General features: G+C 36.5%; 1 protein-coding gene across 1 annotated transcript in view; it reads right to left on the bottom strand.

Annotated features, from left to right (window-relative positions):
- The window catches only part of ar (androgen receptor), a 50021-nt gene extending 46727 nt beyond the window's left edge, over window positions 1–3294 (bottom strand). Inside the window, exon 1 of the mRNA XM_088924483.1 lies at window positions 1721–3294. Coding sequence (XP_088780609.1) covers window positions 1721–3162 — 1442 coding nt within the window. The 5' untranslated portion in view covers window positions 3163–3294. The remainder of the gene's footprint in view (window positions 1–1720) is intronic.
- Between the last annotated feature and the right edge of the window lie 15565 nt (window positions 3295–18859).

Below are 18859 nucleotides of genomic sequence, written 5' to 3'. Positions count from 1 at the left end.
TCCAGATTGCCCCGACCTTAAACGGCAACAGTAGGATTTCTGGTAATGGATGTACTGTATACTGTATTTGTCTTCTTCTTAATGCATCTGTGGCATTCACGTTTTCCTGCCTTTTAGTTTCGCTTTCATCTGACCAAATCAACAAATTAGGCACCATGAGCCACTGTGTATTCCCTTTCACCATCTCTCTTCAGAACAATATAGGGACCACGACGATCTGGATTTGAAACTAGTTGTGGCAGAAGTCACAATAAACTTCGTTAACTTTTTTTACAGCACCTTAAAAAGCAATCTTCTCAATGCGTTTACAGCATATAAGGAACACATACTGTATCGGTAATTTACAAATTAATAAGAAGAAAACAGGACAAATACAAAAAAAAACAATCACAAAAGCACATCTTAGAACTTAAGTTTTTAGGCTAGATTGTACAACACTCAATGTGAGTAACTACCCAGCGTGTCTGTGCATGGTGGGAGAAACCAGAGCGCACGGAGATAACCCGCATTAACATGCAAACAACTAAGCGCGCATTGTATTTCAATAACGCAGTACAGGGGGCTACCAAACTGTTAGAATTATCACTATACTGTTACTGTACCCATGGAATCCTTGGTCTGAATAATAAATACAATACAGTTTTCCGATTCCTGACTTGTTTTATCAAGGGTGTGTCCGTTTGCAATATTGCTTTAATTTCAGCATTTGCCCTGAACATGAAATAAAATAAGTTAAGGAGACAGAATAATTCGAGGAAAACGTTATGTGTAAGCATTGCTGAGCTCCTTGTGAATTTTTAGGTTTTACATACACTAAAATGTACCTGGGTTTAAACATGCCGAGACCCCAAAAGAACAAGAGAACTGAAAAAGCGAGAACACTTTAAAACATCAGAAAGAAAATGCTACTTGGCCTAATAAAAGATGACACTTATTGAATTTATCCTAATAACATAATAGAACTGCCGGACTATTGCAGTATATACAGTACACTAGGACGTTTATCGTGTCTGTTAAAAAGCTGAGCTGTCAATATTACGCCAATATAAAGTATGTGGAGACTGAAAGCACGAGGAAGCAGAAATTCAAAAGGGTCCAGAGAATATAAAACCCATAATGTGCTCATATAAACTGTACCTACTACATATTAGAGTACCGTGTTAAAGTTCTGAATACAGTTTAAGAGCCCATTTTAAACAGTCAATGTTTGTATTTAAAGCAAACTGTTTACAATAGTACGCCGAAAGCTTACGACTTGTAAATATCAACTCAATTAGGTTCCAAATTCTACATCACAAAATTTAAACAACTTCACCTTATTATTTATTCTATTAATTATGAGATACTAATGGCAAAAAGCTGTTGTTTGTCTGTTACATATTACTTCAATATTATTTTTTTCTACCTACTGTGTGTACTGTTTAATATTTCATGTAACTACGACAGTAATTTATGTAATACAAGTATAAAACATTGCCAGTTTACTTAAATAAAAACTAAAGTCTGTAACTTGCTTTTTATGTTCTATTCTTCAACACATGTGGTGTACTGTACATATAACGCAGGCAACTATACACATTCATATTAAACCATAAAATCTGTAGCAAACATTTATAGCAGCAACATGAAAAACTTGGCAATGTCTGATTTGTGGGAACATAATGAATCTGACAAACTTTCATTTATGTTTTAACTAGTCCTAATTAAAAAAAATGCTTACCTGATGTCCGTGTAAGGTACTTCCATCCAGTCACCCATCTCGTTTTTCAAACATGAAGAACTGGTATATGGCACTCTGCCCACCATTCCACCTGAGTACCATTGTTCTGGTGAAACTCCATCCTCTGCAACCAGACCACAGCTTCTTCCGTATCCATAAGCATTACAGGCAAAAGAACTACCGGTACCTTGGCCGCTATTTTGAGGATGAGTAAATTGTCTAATGAGTCCGTAAGGTGCATTACTATTATCACTGTATCTGTACTGGACAGGCCATAACTCCGCATGTTCGGTGCTTACTTCTTTCTTAATCCTGACTCTATACTCTGGCGGGTAAGCAGCGACGTCTTCTGAGTTCTCTTCTGATGCATTAGGAAAAGCTCCACATTTGTACAAGCCATGAGACGCAACGTTGCTTTGCTCCACTGACAATGGGTCGTTTTGACCATAGGCTGCTGGGTTCGGTTGCACCGATTGGTCAAACTGGCAAAAGACAGTGTGTCCTCCATCCATATTCATGTGGTTTTCAGAGTCCTCGCAAGTTGTGTTACTCAGTTCTGCATTCAACCTTGACTCGTGTCCATCCCCTTTAGAATGCGCAGCACTAATATGCTGCGAAGGGACTACCTCAGGCGTAGTGTTTGCGTGGACTCCCTTTAACATCCGAATATTCTCATGACTTTGCACTGATCTTCCATCATTTGCAATGGGGCATTTGTAGTCTGTTACCGAGACACCTGTTCCGTTTGCAGAACGGTCTGCTAAATGCATCTGAAAGAGATAGTTTTCTTGACTTCGGTCACTAACAAGAGATGGATCGTGACTTGTTCCCAGGTCATTCATCTCATTTGGGTCCATGTTCAAACCCAAAGATACTGAAACGGCTTTGCAGAGCTCCCGTGCAGTTTCTGATATGGTAGTAGAAGCAGAATCGCTATTACTACTCTCTACGCGGGCGTCACCGTGAGTTTTAGTCTCCTTTCTGTGATGGGGCGGAATAGGTATGGAAGATTTTTGTTCCGTGTTGCCTTGCAAGCCAGGGAGAAAGCCGTAAGCTCCCTCCTCCACATCATCTGCCTTTGTCACAGATGAAAACTCACTTCTGCTGCCCAGTAATCTTTTCGCAAAATGGCTAGATCTGGCTAAAACATCGGTCTGTCTGGGAAAGCTAATACTCTGGACTTCCTTTACGCCGGTGTCAGAAATATGCGACGTTCCAATGCATAGTCCTCTGTGGGGCAACTGCCGGTTAGTTTGGCGCATTTCCCAGGGGTCCGAATTCTGCAAAACACTGTACTTTGAACCTGGAAAGTCTAGGGTGTCGCAGAGTGCGCTGTTACTCTGAAACGCAGTTCGCACGCTATAGAAGACGTTTTGGAAAGCTCCACGAAACACAGTGTTCGGGGAGTCGCAAACTCCTCCTAACCCAACCGGAATCTCCATAGCCCACAGTCAGCGCCTTTCAGGCACTGCGATAGGTTGTACGGTTATTTGTAAAGCCTCACTGGCGTACACGCAACTGAATAATTCCATTAACGACAGCAAAAAGTTTCTTTCAAAAACTTTTATAATTATTTCGAGCGATAAAATGACTTGGATACCAACAACCCAGATTTGAATAGGAATGAAATTTACCTAGACATTGCTAGGAATAAGAAGGCGGCAGAACTGGTTTTATATAAAACAAATAAAATAAATATCAGTTATTTTAGTTCGGTTCGGAGACTAGCCTTCAAAGGTATACATGCAATATTTTCCACAGAATTGTATAGCTAAATATAAGAAGCTCAGCGCATCAATTTAAAACCGATATACAGAACGAAAGCTGCATGCAATAAACCAGTAGCAGCAAAACTACAGCCAACAAAATCCTAATTTAGTAACAGATAAAAACAGAAGATGGATCCAACAGGCCACAATGTTCAAGACCCAGACACAATAAAATGCAGCTCAACAATTCGAAGAATAAAAAAGTTTTAGCTATTCTCTCGGACGTTTGTCCTGTGAAGGCTGTATTCTTCTGAGCCTTTCTCCCTGGCAATACACGATGACAACATGGAGTTTTTTTAGAGGAAATATCTTTAAAAGATGTTGTCACTAGATCGGTGTGCTACGGTCCAGGCTACTTTCATCATACGCAGTCGACGCTTTCTTACACTTTTGACCGTCGAAAGCATTAGCAGTCCTGGCTAAGAATATTTATTTTCCATCTGCTTGTGACCTACCGGCACGGCTCTCTGTTCCAATGTTAAAAGCTTGTGTTTTCGCAATGACTGCCTGTTTTGCTGCAAGTTTACGTAAAGCAACAATGCTATCTTCCAAAGTCCTTGCGCTACTGCATGTCTTTTCGCTGTCTGCCAGTGAGTTTGGCATCTAGCCCTGCTGGCTGAAAAATATGAAATTTCCTGGGTTACGGCCAGTCTGCAGTGTCAATCAAAACAAAGTTTAAAAATATAACCAAGAGGTGTAATGATCAACTTGTTTCATCATTAAATAATGGTTTGAAGTAACTATGAACACATCTATTTTATAGTTACTCTGAGATAAGGTTCGGGGATTTTTGAACCACTGCGTGGGTTTGCAATTAACATGCTTCGTAATAATAATAATAATAATAATAATAATAATATGTGTTGTTATTGTTATTATTCAGAGCAATAATCTGGCAGGTTTTTTAAATTCCATACATGATATTAAATCTTAAATTTAACTTGTAAATATTTGTTAATAGTCCTAGATAAATGCTCTGGAATGAGAAGCGTTTAAGAATGTAAAATTCTAGTAAATTACTGTACATTAAGTCTGTAACTGTTTTCTGCCTTCCCCCAGGACATTTCGGGATGAGACAGTTGGCTGAGTGTTGGGAGTGTACTCTGAGGTTACGGGAGGTAAAACAGTGGGACAATTGGGACTTCACCATGTACAGATCGAATCAATTGCTCCAAAGCGACTGGATCAGTCACAGACTGATTTGCTTCATGTAAGATGTGCACGCAACGTTAGGCTTGTTATTGGGATATGAGCTAACCAACGCGAATAAACTTTAGTTACTGCGGTAAAGCTCACTTGCGATATTTTTCATACAGTATGTGAATAATGCTTTCGTCGTCGTATATGGGGTCAAAAAGTTTGATTAAAAACAAATCAGTAGTTGTTTTTAATAACAACCTCTGACCTATGCATACATCATGTGTGAAGGATAAACAATACATGTATTGTTAGGTCTATCTGCGGATATCTACAGTAGCTAGCGTTTTTGGTGATTTGCTGTTTAAGCAATCAGGATAGCTCATCTAGCAGAATTTAAAGTAATGCGATTGAATAACATAACAGGATAATTACGTCACCCGCTCCTTTTTTGTACAGATATGTTTCGTATTTTCTGTCTTGAATGTCATTTATGTAAAGGTAAAATTATGATTTCATTCACACATAGGCTAATCAGTAATCTTTGTAACCTTTCCCTTCAAAGTTATTTATTGTCTCTATCACAATGATACTATACTTGATATTGACAGTTTACAGTCTACAGTTATGTATTTTCACAGGGTGATAGTTAGGCATCCATGCACTCACTGGGAGGCTTCTTGAAATCATAAGAATTTTCAGTTTATTTTGTTGTTAGTGAAGAAAAAAAAACTTTTCTGAATTTCTTTCTGCATTCTTGAAATAAAGGCATACCAAATTTGCAAAACCACCTGTCAGTATTTTCTTGCTGAATTCAAAGATAAAAGTATGACTTGATGACAGCCTAAACTCTCAGCAATAGAAAAGGTAAGGACAGAATTTTTTGGCAAGAAACCAAAACGTTTTTTTTCTTTTTGGGGTGTTTTTTTAGACAGATATACTATTGAAAGGCCATTGCATTGCAAATTGCAACCCTTACATACACATCTATACCAAAAACAATAAAAATGAAGGCTGTTTTATCCTTGTCTGGAATTAAGAAAAACTGAAAATATTGATTATGCTTATAGATATTTTGTCCCAAAAAGAATCAAATTGGAAAATAAATAGAACAATTGATTAGACAACTTGGGGAAATCTAAAGTTCTTTATTTGGTTAAGTAAAATGCATTTTTGGATTAGTTTTTTTTGTCACAAAACAGTAGTAGCTACACTTATATGGAAAAAAAACTGCAGATGGTTAGATACAGTACTTTAGCAGGAGAAAAATAATTATTCAAAAGCTTGTTTTTGGTATAAAATAAACGTCTTCACTGTTTCTTTTATTATTCTTGGTATTTTCAGTAATTGTAACTGCAGAAGTACAACAGTGTCTCCCGCAAAATGCATTTCTACTTCAAAAACTATTTATCCTAAGATATTAATTAATTTAGATGTCTATTATTCATAATGTATTATGATGTAACTAAGGACTGATAATTCTATAGTTGGTTCTGAAATCTTAAATCAGTTTTGTCAAATGTGACCTTAACTAACCTTTCCAGTTATTGACTTGTAATCTTTATTACTAGGCTGAAATTACTCTCTATTACTGTTTAAGATACTGTTAAAAAAGAAACTTGCACATGTCATTGAGTGCTGAAGTTTCACCTAATAGGTTTCAGTTCACCTACTAGTGAAAAACATTTTTCAACTTTCATTTGGCACACAAATGAACTTTATGAAAGTTTCACTTACAATTGTGTATTTTATAAAATTATGATATGAGCGATTCTTCAGTTCAGCTGACTTAAGTATCTGCATTTGAAAGGGGCAGTACTACAGCAGGCTTGGCAATGCCTTTATAATCTTTTCAACTACTGAAAGGATGTTTTGGAAAACTTGGCTGGTATACTTCAATAGGGCCATTTGGATAAATACACATTATTGATACCCCTGTTGTACCCATTTATGACTAAGTAAAGCTTTGTAAACTCTAGTGCCACAAATGTAATACCTGTTCTAAGTACCCAAATCTCCCTGTCTTCAGTTCTAAAACAGAAAAGGACTCATGTAAGCCACAAGACCTAACTCACTGAATACAAAACACTCACTGTTTGATTTTGGTCCATACTCGACAGGATTCAGCAACATCTGTTTCTCACAGAATACATGCCTTTCTACTCTCAAATCTGCTTGAAATTTACAGTGAAAGGTAATTGTTTTTAATTTTTGCTTAATATAGAATGTAAGTGAAGAATGTGGTTAGTATAGAATATGGCTTTCATGTTTTCTTTATTTTTTTCTTAGTGTATTTATTTAACGACATAGTTAAACAACATCAACACACATATATTTCTTCAACATGAAAATAGTATAAGAAGAAAAGTTATATGTGTAAAAAGATTACAAATAAATCATTTAAAAATGGCTAACTAGTGTACCTGTCATACAGGTTTACATAAGTAATGACCCCATACACTGAATTAGATGGGCAGAAAGCCATCCCTTTTACTTCTTTGATTTTTCTCCCTTATAATTAAGAATGAATACTGCATCCATCCATTTTGGTGACCTGCAGACTATAGGGACTTTGCTAAAGCTTTAGTATTATTAAAATAAGGAAGGTCTGCTTCTAGATTTCAGAGATCGAGATAAAAGAACAACTGTAATCCCTTGATTCCCCTTCCTAATGTACATTTAGAAAGTCTGCTGCACAGTCCCAATGCTGACAGAGAGCATGCTGTCCAGAAAAAAAGGGAAATTAAATACTAAATACCACAATTCTAAAATATCTTGGAGCAATCTATACCTGGCAGGGAATCAGTATATTCATATGAAATTTAGATGAAGTATCCATTTGGTAATGGAGAACATGTCCATTATAGCTTCTGAACATTAGAAATCTGCATTAACAATGGAGCAATCATATATTTTCCATATGCATACAACACCCAAAAATACAATATATACTCAATATGGTTCCCTCAATCATACCCATTATTTAATATAAAGGTGAATCTCCTAGAAGAAGTGTGAACTGCACAGTGCCATTATCTTTACACATGTAATGAAAGGCTCTTGCTGTAATATATTGTTTTTAATGTTTGCCCGAGTGCAGCAGCCCTCCATTTAGTCACTGCCATGTCTCTATAATAAAAATAATTGCTCACATAACAATAGATAAGACAACAAGTAGACCTGATTCATCTATTCAAAATCTTCAAAGGCACTGACAATATCAGACCTATGGATGTCTTTTCCACAAAAGTGGAAACTAGGTTGTTCACTATTAAAATGTGAAGTGGAAGCGCCTTTATTACATTAATTAAGAATCTAGATGAAACTAGTCAACATTGTTGTAACAGCCCATACCATTGTTCCCTTCAAGAAATAGGTGTATAAGATTCTCAGCTTAAAAGCTACTAAATACCAAAAGAACTACATGGGCCAAATCATATAAGAAGATCACTTTATTAGCCATATACAATTTCTTGCATTAGGAATTTATCTTTTCACATACCCCAGCTTGCTCTCAATGATACACACAGGTACATAAATGAGGAGAGAGAAGCTTGGGGTCAGAGCACAGGGTCAGCCATTTATACAGCACCCCTGGAGCAGCTGGGGTTAAGGGCCTTGCTCAGGGGCACAATGGTGTAGGATTCGTCTGCAGGATTTGAACTAACAACTTTCTAGCCACAGGGGCAGATCCTTAGCCACAGAGCCACCACACCGCCCCTGGTCTCCACATGAGAAAAGTTTTTGCATAGCAGTTTCCATAGATGGAAAGGACCAACTTCATCCACTACTGAAGTGATGTGCTATCACCATTAGAAAAATTACTTTATCTGTTCAATGAAGAGGGAAATTTTGGGAGACCACTTTGTTCAAGAGCAAAGCGGGGCTAAAACACCTGATTTTTACAAACTGTGACACAGAAACATTAATGACCATGTAGTCAGAACCTCATAACACTTTTCATCTGAAAGACAGTACCTCCCATAGTCATTCTACTGGGGCATTGGTCTGGGGAAGACTGCCACTTACTGGTCCACCAGTAGCTTGCAGCAGCTGCTTGGTTTTCGTGTAGGCAATATTTCTGCCATATGCCACAAGTGGAGAGTGGTATTTAAAAACTGCCTGACTGTCCCAGAGGAATGTTAGCAAAATAGCTTAAGCTTTTTGCATTATATTTTTAAATAAATAATACAAATAATATTGTAAAGAAATAAGTTTACTAGTTAAAATATCAACAATCCAATGCATCATATTCTGTTACAGGCAATGTAGATTTTTTTTTAATTTGCAAACTCATCTAATTTTTAATGTAACTTTTGACCCACCAATCATATGGGTCATCTGGTTGTCAAACGTAAAAAGTTTAATTAAAATTATGAGCCTTTGTCCATATTATGTTTGATTTGTCAGCCATAACGGTAACAAACAAAACAGGGAAAATGAAAGCAATTAAATGTATACAAAAGCTAATGGAAGTCTTTGTGCATGTTTGAACAGTGCAGGGGTTATATTAGGTCAGCAAGATAACACTGCTACTGTTCTGTTTTATGTTTTTTAAATGACATACTGTATACTTTTCTGACATACACCTGTTATCCAGATGACCTTGTGGTCGCAACCGAATTCTGATACAACTATTTTTGCAGTATTTCGTTTAATGTACAGTATGTTAGTTTATTGTTTTATGGGTACACTTAGGGAGTTTTCAGCAGTTAAAAACATTATGTTAAGTAAATAATACAGATGATATTACAAAGAAATAAGTTTATTAGTTTAAATACTGACATCCTAACGCAGCATATTCTGTTACATTACAGGAAATGTAAACATTTTAATTTGCAAACTGCTCTTCACAGATCCTTTTTCTGTTCAGATGTGAGAATCAGTAATTTTTTGTTTTTGCCTGAAAAAACTATAGCTGATTAGCGTACTACTCTGACCATGATGATTATTATGTTCTATTCATGTAAGGATTTCAAACCTTACATTAAATTTGATTTCAGGGAACCAAACATGATTATTCTGGAGCATTGTAAACACTTAACTTGCATCGAAAGAACAAAAATAAGTTCGGAGATGTCAGATCATAAATTTACCAGCATCGTGTGTTTCAGTTTGGAAGCATAACCACATTTAGGCTATGTTGGTCAAAATGAGAAAACAATCTGAAAGTTTTTGGCACAGCTCTGCCTCATAGAATGTAATAACAGAATTCCCATTTTCTGTTTAAAATAAATATTTTTAGGAAAATTAAACATTTTGTTACAATGTATTTTTTGGTTCTGCTTCGATTATGTTTTGCCAGTGATCCTTACTACATTATTAATCTGCTTCTGACAAATGTATTCAGTATTGAAAATCAGCAGAAACGGAGCTCTGTGAAGTCTAGTTTCAAGTTTTAATTTTGCCCAAATAATTTGTTGACATGGTGAACAACATAGTCACTTCTAACAGAAAAAAAATAATATGAGAAGATAAGAAAAGAAGTAAGATCTTGCAGGAAACTACAGAAGAGTAAAAGAAAATTAAGCCTCACTCAAAAGATACCTCTGAAGGAAGCTGGACACTGAAGCACAAAAGGTATAATATTCCACCAGAGATCTTTCAAAAACTAGATCTGTAGAAGTGCCTGTAATGGAGTTCAAAACACAGCCAGTTTCAACTGTAGTAATGCTTAATCTAACACTCAGTTTAGTTCCACAACCTTTGAAAATATAGCATAAATGACATTATTTCTTTTAAGAGAATGAGAATTTGTAATGTGAACTGCGTTTGAACAAATGCAGAAGGTTCATCTCAAATTCTGTGGCCAATATTTCAAATGGCAAAGATTCAGGTATAATGACTGTCCTTACTATACTACAAAATTGTCATTGTGTGATGTTAATGGTAGAATCTGCAGCAGTAAAAGTTCATAGGCTTCTAAAACTGACACTTCCATCCACATTCTTTTAATCCCCACTTTGGATTTGGGTTTTTTTATGAAAAATTGAATACAAAAGATAATAAGCAACCCTGAGGTTTTGAAGGCTTATGAAATATGCACCACCTAGAGTTTATTTAGCAATTAGGAGCCTTGGCACATTTTAAAGTCTCTTCTTCCATTGTTGAAGATTTCTGTAAAAAAGGCCTGTGAAGGTTCATAAAAATGTAACCTTAAGAGGTAATTTATTGTGATCTACATTTTAACCATAAATATTTAAACTGCATTAAAATACTGGTATGTTTTTTTTGCTTTTGTCTACAGTCCGTATCCCTTTCATTTTTTACTGTGTTCTCACACCTGATTAGATTGTATATTTAGCAGCCAGCAAATCTGTTGTCTGTAGTGCAATTTTATTGTGTAAAAAAAGCCTAAGTGCATTAGGTAATTACTATCAAGGAGTGGCACTTCCATAAAATTTACTCATACTGATATCTTCGTATCACTTAAATGCCAAGGAATTGGCCAAAACGATACAAAAATATAGTAAAAAATTGTAATCCAGTGTAATGATAATGAGTATTTTCTTGTTATTTTTATTTTATTTTTCTTGTTATCTATTATATTATATATTACATTAGGAAAGCTGTAGAATAACAGTATTATACTACAGTAGTTACTACTATACATTGGATGAAAAGGGGAGAGTACTCCAAGGCCTTAGTCGATATGGCTGCCTTGTAAAAGGAGTATGAAGAAGTACAAGCTGACTTTATGGATGGTGAGAATGAACTATGTCATATCATGTTACAGAAATGACCACTGTCAGGACCTCGGTTTAAAGTCTCATCCGAAAAACAACACCCACTACACTATAGTGTCCCCGCCACTATACTGGGGCATTAGGACCCACACAGAGCAGGGTGGGTGCTCCCCACTGGCCCCACTAACACCACATCTAGTAGCAACCATAGCTTCCCAGGAGGTCTCCCATCCAGATACTGACCAGGCTCAGCCCTGCTTAGCTTTAATGAATAGCCAGTTGAGAGCTGCAGGGTAATATAGCTGCTGTCAAATGAACTATGTATAATAATGAAATATGTATACAAACTGCTTTCAATTGTAATTCTTACACTCCTTAAGCTCTAGTGCTGGAAACGTCTACACCAATGAACTACACAATGAACCCCAGAAATTGTCCACTGCCCGATAAATTACAATAAACTACAATATATACATGTAGCTCAAAACTACATTTCAATCTTAAATTAAGATGCATTCCAAAAACTGAGAATTTGAATGATTTGAATATACCGGCAGTTTACTGTGAAATTTTACTTTTCCAATGTCACCTACATTCTGATATAATAAGCATTCTTAATTTGTCCATAAACACAAGACATTACAATGGGAAACCTGCCCAGCATGCGAGTTGCAAGTTGAGGTTAATTCCACACTGAAAAGTAAAAAGAAGAGAAACAACCGAAAACTGTTTTTTAGGGTGGAATATTGGATTGGAATTAACCTCTGCTTGTTTATCGAGCACAAAATCATAAATGTTATTATACAAAATTATAAATATTAAGACTAACCTTAGTTACTGTATATTGATACCTTCACCACTTGTTTTTTGTTTTTCGCATTCCATAATGCAACTTGTTATTCATTAAAACACAAGCCAGGAGAAGGCACATTGTGGTTGATTCCTATCACAGAGTGTTTTTTTTTTATCAAAGTGGCAATACTTTCAGGACTTTACAAGCAGCATGTTAACCTTTTGTTACATCGAGCAGTGGGAAAAGGTGGATTTGTCTCTGGACCACAGGTCAGAATTGCAATGCACAGTGTCTTCACAATAATGTCACACTGGGAAAAGTGTGGATTAGTGGCATGCTTGAACTTTTCTTCCTTAATCTTTGGACGTTTATATGAAAAACTATTGTCCAGAATGTGAAAATTAGACAAATTCCAGTACCCTTTGTACAGGACTTTCCAATTGGTATCATAAACAAGGAAAGGGAACTATTAGACTTAATGTTTAAACTTATCATACTTGGTAACCCTTCAATCATACTAAGACGATTCACTTTTTTAACTTAATGAAAGATAACATTATGGATAAATAAAATGACCAATAGCAGTAATGAAAGCTATAGGTACACAGCAAGCACATGAAACAATATGTATGTTTAATGGAACCCTAAGATTGGTTGGTGAACATTTCCTCCCATTCACTCGGCACTTCAGTAATTCAGAATCAGTGGAGGAAATGCATTTTCTGTGGCAAATCATTTAACTTTCAACCTACAAATCATATTGGTCATCTGGTCGTCAAACATAAAAAGTTCTTGAATCCTAAAAAATTAAACTTGAGTCTTTTTCCATATTATGTTTGATTTGTCAGCCATGCAGTTGAACAAACATTGATTTCAAATTTAATTAGTAAAGCTCTTGTTAATTACTAGGGCAACTAATTCATGTATTGAGGAAAATACTATTGACAAAGAGATCAATACACTTTATAAAACAATAAAAAACAGAAGGTTGACTCAATTTTACATAAAACACCATCACATAATGCTTCTCTAGGTCAAAATAAAGCTGCAATGAAAGAAAACCTTGAAAAGCACATTGTACTTCCAAATGGTTTTATTCAAGGTAGTCTGTAAATTTAGCAAGGTCGGCTGTGTCATGTAACAAACATGGAAAAGAAGACAAACAGTCACAACCACAATAAGATTCGTATCTTTGTAAACCGCTAGAGATATTGTGAAATTAATATTTAATTTAAGGTTTCGTAAGACGTTTGAAATGTGGATGCCCACTCAGAAATAACCACAAAAACTGGCAGTAGTTGATCTTGATGATAATGTAAATGTGAACATTAACAACTTCAAAGTTATAGCTTGTGCCAACTCTTTTCAAGTACAAACATTCAAAAAATGAATGTATTGACATGAATATAGAGGTGAAAGCTATAATACTCTATAAGGACTATGACATGTGATTGTGTGAATATTTGAAGCGTAGTTCAGGACCCCATGCAGACATTATGACCCGGAAGTAAGTGGAGAAGGACAACAGGGAGGATACGTAGAGGATCAGGACGGGTTGACAGACAGGGGGACGTGACGGCGGTGATCCGGGGTGCAGTCCAAACTCCAAAACTGGGGGATCCAACCAAGATGAGACAAACAAGGTTAAAATCCGGAACGGAATCCGGAACAGGGACAGGGAATAAAACCAGGATGACGAGACCAGGCACTCTGAGCCCTGGACTCAGATGGTCAGGACGCCGTGATGAAGCCTGTGCCGTCGGGTCTCTCCTGGACCTGCTTGTAGGCGGGCTTCCGGGTGTCCATCTCCCAATGCTGAGCCAGGAATAGCGAGAGCGCCAGGCTTAAATAGTGGGACAAAACAAGAGGCAGGTGCACATAATCAACTAAAATACGAAAGGGTCGGAGCTCCCTTTAAGAAGAGGGATGCCGATCGTGACAATTAGACGACAATATGCAGAATACTGCTGATGCATTAGGTCTATTCACACACGCAGGACCTTTGAAGAAGTGGATATAATCTTTTAACAATTCTACACAGTAAACAAAGACTGCCATCAGACAATCTATATAGAAAAAATGGCACAGCTGGCACTTGAAGACTTGAAGGCTTTAGTGAATGTCCATTCATCAACCCCACCTGAGGGCATATGTCACAGACCAAACTGCTGCAGGCGGAAACTTGCACTCTCTACCCAGAAAAGACCACGCTGCCACTGGAAGGACTTCTAGAAGACCAAGGACTCTATTTTCCTGCCCAGGTCACAGTGGAGCTCCTCCAGCATCCCAGAGCAAGCTACCATCATCTGCAACAGCATGTTTTTAATCATGGCAGACACATTGTGCAGGCCATAGGCATCTTGCCACCTGATAAGGTTTTCCATAGACACTGTAATGTACCTGGTCCTTAGCCCAGGGAAATGTCTATTCTACATGAAGTGGGCCCATTAATCCATGCCCCTTGTCATTCTCCTATGCTACACATACCTTACCATTCTGAGAGAAGAGCTGGGTATCCTAGCAACAGGCAACAGTCAAAAAATAAAAATACAGTCAGAGCTGGTGCAGAGAGCTGGCCACTCCAAAGTGGCCCAATTCAAGGATCTCATATGTGACCCAGTGTGATGCATTCTCCAGCAACCATGGGACTACAGTTTGGCAGTGGTCCTCAGCTAAAGATAATCCCAAAATGCCACTATTTTTTTAATTTGCACTTTACTGGGGAGATAGCTCTGCCACCTAGCGCTGTGCACAATGCCTCTGGGCTGGTGTGTGCACAATGGTCACAGTGCTTTCTGTCCTCCACTTCAAACAAGCCCCCAGCTCAGTCTACTGCTGCTTCACAGAATAGCCCATGGGGTGGCCTGGGGATGAGGCTGGATACATTCCACAAGTGGTCTCAGAGGACTCTGTGTGACTCCTAAAGTACTTGTGCTAGATCTCCCCTATCAGTTTCCATGCACAAAGGTCATTTTAGCAGTTCTGTGTTACTGCATAATTTTATATACGAGACAGACTTTATGTTAATGGATTCACAAAAGGGGAATAAAAATAAAAAATGCCACAAAAAATATGCCAAAAGAGAAATGTCTATTGTTGACGTAATTTCAAGTTTAATGCAGTTACTGTACCTATGTAATAAAATCAAGGAATACTTTATTTTGAGATTCTTTTCAGTGTCTTTATTCTTAATATGTCAAATAACCTAAGAAGAAAATTAATTCAGTTTAAAGCCTTGTGAAAAACAATGCAATGCATCATCTAAATAAGTGTTTCTCACTTCTAGTTCTGGAGTGCTCCTACTGTATGTCCATTGGTTTTGTTTCAATTGGACCCTGAATCACCAGTGCTAATTGCTGATAGTATTTGATTTGTTTGTTTAGGCTTTTTTATATATCCTAGTACTCTGCCTCTCAGTCCAGGTCTTGTGTAATTCCTATGTCTTCTGGTTTTGAGCCAATCAAGTTATTAATCACAGGCATCTTCAATTTTCTATGTGAGGACTTTTAAAATTTTGCTTTCTCCTCTTTAAAGGAAATTTATAAGTAGTATTAACCCTATGTTAGTTTCAAGACCACCATCATTAAGATGTGCTACCTGAAACTGAAATTCAAAACCAATTGGGTTTTTGGTTTAGAAAAACTCAAAATCACTGTAGAAACTGTCTGATGCCACTCTTACCTGTGTCTGTTCATCCTAAATAGATTGCCTATAAAGAGGTGTTTAGTCAGAAATAAAGGAGAATAAACCTATTTAGCCTGACATGGAGAGACTGCATTACATTCTGTGTACTGGAGTTGTTGGACATAATGCACTTTAACTAGGGTAGTTTTGAAACCAATGAATTAGCGCAAAAATCAAAGTCTAAGTCTGCAAGCAGATCAGTTACAGGCATCTATTTGTACCAGTGCTTAAGGGCCAGGTGGAACAGAAACCAGCAGACACGGGTACTATAGGACAAGGATAGAGTACCATTGATATAAATAACACTCTAAATTGCAATAAGTTTGTTTGAATGAGACAGCAAGTTCAAGCATTTTTTTTCATATCTTTTACCTTCTAAATCATTCATTTTTGTACTGTAGGGTATTATATAGTAGATAACGTTAATCAGAACTCTTTGGAAGTAGGGAAAGAATAATCAAGTATTATTGTTTTTTTTTATTAGTGCATTTAATTTCTAAAACATTTAGAAATAAATACACAGTATCCGTTCTTATTTTTCAAAAAATAATTGTACAGCATAGGTTTGAAAACAGAGAGATCAGTTTCACACAGAAAGGTCACAGGTATACTGTACATGGCAAGTAATTCTAAACAGTATGTCTGTTCTGTTTCCTGTTGAAAGTAACTGCATACTCACTTCAAGGTTGTCACCCTTGTAGATATGAGAAACTGTCCTGTTTGGTACATTTGTATTTACTTGGGGCCAATTGATGATAATATTGCTAGCTTGTGCTGATTAAGAATCACAGAAGTTAAGACAGTTCCCCAAAACATGTTTTGGCTAAATTGTTCTTTCTTAGAAAAACAATTCCTTTAAATCTTTGGACATGGAAATCATGCAAACTGGAGATAACTCTGAATTTATATAGTAAATTTCATGCTGAATGAGCCATACTCTGAAACCACCAACTGGAAAAGAACAATTGCCTAGGTACCAGACTTCAGTTATTGAGTTTGGGGTCTGTATTTTAATTTTCATGATTCACCAAGTGCAATTAGATGAAACATATTTTGCACTGCCATGGTAATTTACCCTATACAGGCATGACTTTGAGGGTCTGCAGTGGTCAGCCAAAAGTGCTCATGCAATCAGTTCACCTTGATATTTTCTAGCATGTAGAATATCAAAACAGTCTTTCAAAACTGTTGTGATACCAGGTTACTGTAAAACCTATATATCATTTGGAATTTAAATACATATACTGTATATATCAAAGTTTTAAACATTGTTCCCTGTTGTTTTAGTATAATAATGTTCTGTATGCTAAATAAAATGAGTTACACATTTATAAGTTCCAGCCAAGCCATATACACTTTATTGTAGCAGCTGCCACAACAGAGTCTCTGCTTCGCAGAGCAGTTACTAAGACACAAGGCAATTTACATGCCTGAATTGTTAAACATCTCCTCAGAACTTTAATAATTAATCGGATTTCAGTTTGTACTTTGAATACGTTTTTTAATATCCATGTGTGTAAACTTCTTATGCAGGTGTGCATACACACACACAAATGAGTCATTCATGGTTGATTTAATTAATGAAAAGATAGTATATTTTGTAAATAAAAGTGATTTATTTTTCTATTTTATACCATTTTCTGATCTGAGAAAAAGATATGTGCGTGTGTGAAGCATTTTTATTTATTGAGTGTTAGGTTTATTAAGAATAGCGGAGTATTACTATTTCCTGTGTATGCTGAGATTCTGAAGACAAATACTGTAATCTCAGTTTGCACTATTTAATACTAAATCTGAAGTTAAAGCTGATTTGTGGGATCAATCATGTATGAGACAAAACAGATCATTACAATAAATTATGCTAAGATGCTAATAGGACATCTGGCAATCCAGAAATTCCTGTTCCTTAGTAATTGGTGTACAGTAGATTACACTTATAATCATTAGTAAAGTGTAGTTCTTCACTGTGGTATGTAGCTGTTCTAAGAAATTTTAAATATACTGGTTATGAAGTTTAGTTTTACATTATTCAAAATTTGTAAAAAGACACTATGTGCAATCCAACATAAAAAAGAAAAAAAATAATAATGTCATGGAAAGTTGCTCATCTATGTACACTATGTTTCCTTAGAATTATATTCCAAATCCTGCAGGTGTACATTCCAGACATCACTGTTTCCTTAAACAAATACTTTCTGGCAATATTCCTATCGAAGTGAAAGGTTCACTAAGCTTCAACTTTCTCCATGAGTAAGTAAAAAATAGCTAGTTAATATTCATTTGTACTGTCCGTGTGTTTGTGTATATTTGGTGATTTGAATACATCAGTACACAGAGTACTCATAATAAGTAATGGAAAGACAAAGTCAAAGGATTTCTTATGGAAGTCTTACAAGGACAGCTACACTTTACTTTTAATAGTTGACTTCTGACGTATTTTTTCATTGATGCCGTGTCCTACCTCATGAACAAGTAAATTAATTAACATTGACCACGTTAGGAACAGTCCAACAAACAGCAACCAATAGCAACAAACAATAGGAACAGTCTGTTTCAGACAGGCATGACTTATTCTTACTGTGTTCATTCATTAACTTACACATACGTAAATAAAAAGCTGCTCACTTTAAGTGGATAAAGAAACAAAATAAAACGCCGAAAAATGCAATAGACCTTTAATCTCCATAGATCTATAATCCACATCATAAATGAATCTGGCATTGCACATATTATAAAACCTCACTGTCACGCCTCACAAACGCCGTTCCATTCCTGTCAAGCCCCACACTCCCCCTCGCAAACGCTGTTGCATTCCCAAATCCACTGTTTCACAATCACATTCCTAATTGAACCCATCACATTCCCACATGTACCAGATTCCACAGATTCTCACACCCAAACCAATTATCCTACCACATCCCATATTTAAAGTTCCCTCTCACTCCAACCCTTGCTCACTATTGAGAAGCCTTTTGCAATATTCTCCAGTGCGCGTTTCCAAGCCTTTTGACTGATCTCCTGTTATGAATCTTTTGCTCCTGCCTTTTCACTCGCCTTCTGGATTTTGACT

The sequence above is a fragment of the Atractosteus spatula genome, chromosome 9, assembly GCF_055471065.1.
Source record: "Atractosteus spatula isolate fAtrSpa1 chromosome 9, fAtrSpa1.hap1, whole genome shotgun sequence".
Taxonomy (NCBI): Eukaryota; Metazoa; Chordata; class Actinopteri; order Semionotiformes; family Lepisosteidae; genus Atractosteus; species Atractosteus spatula.
This window is presented reverse-complemented; position numbering and strand designations above follow the sequence as displayed.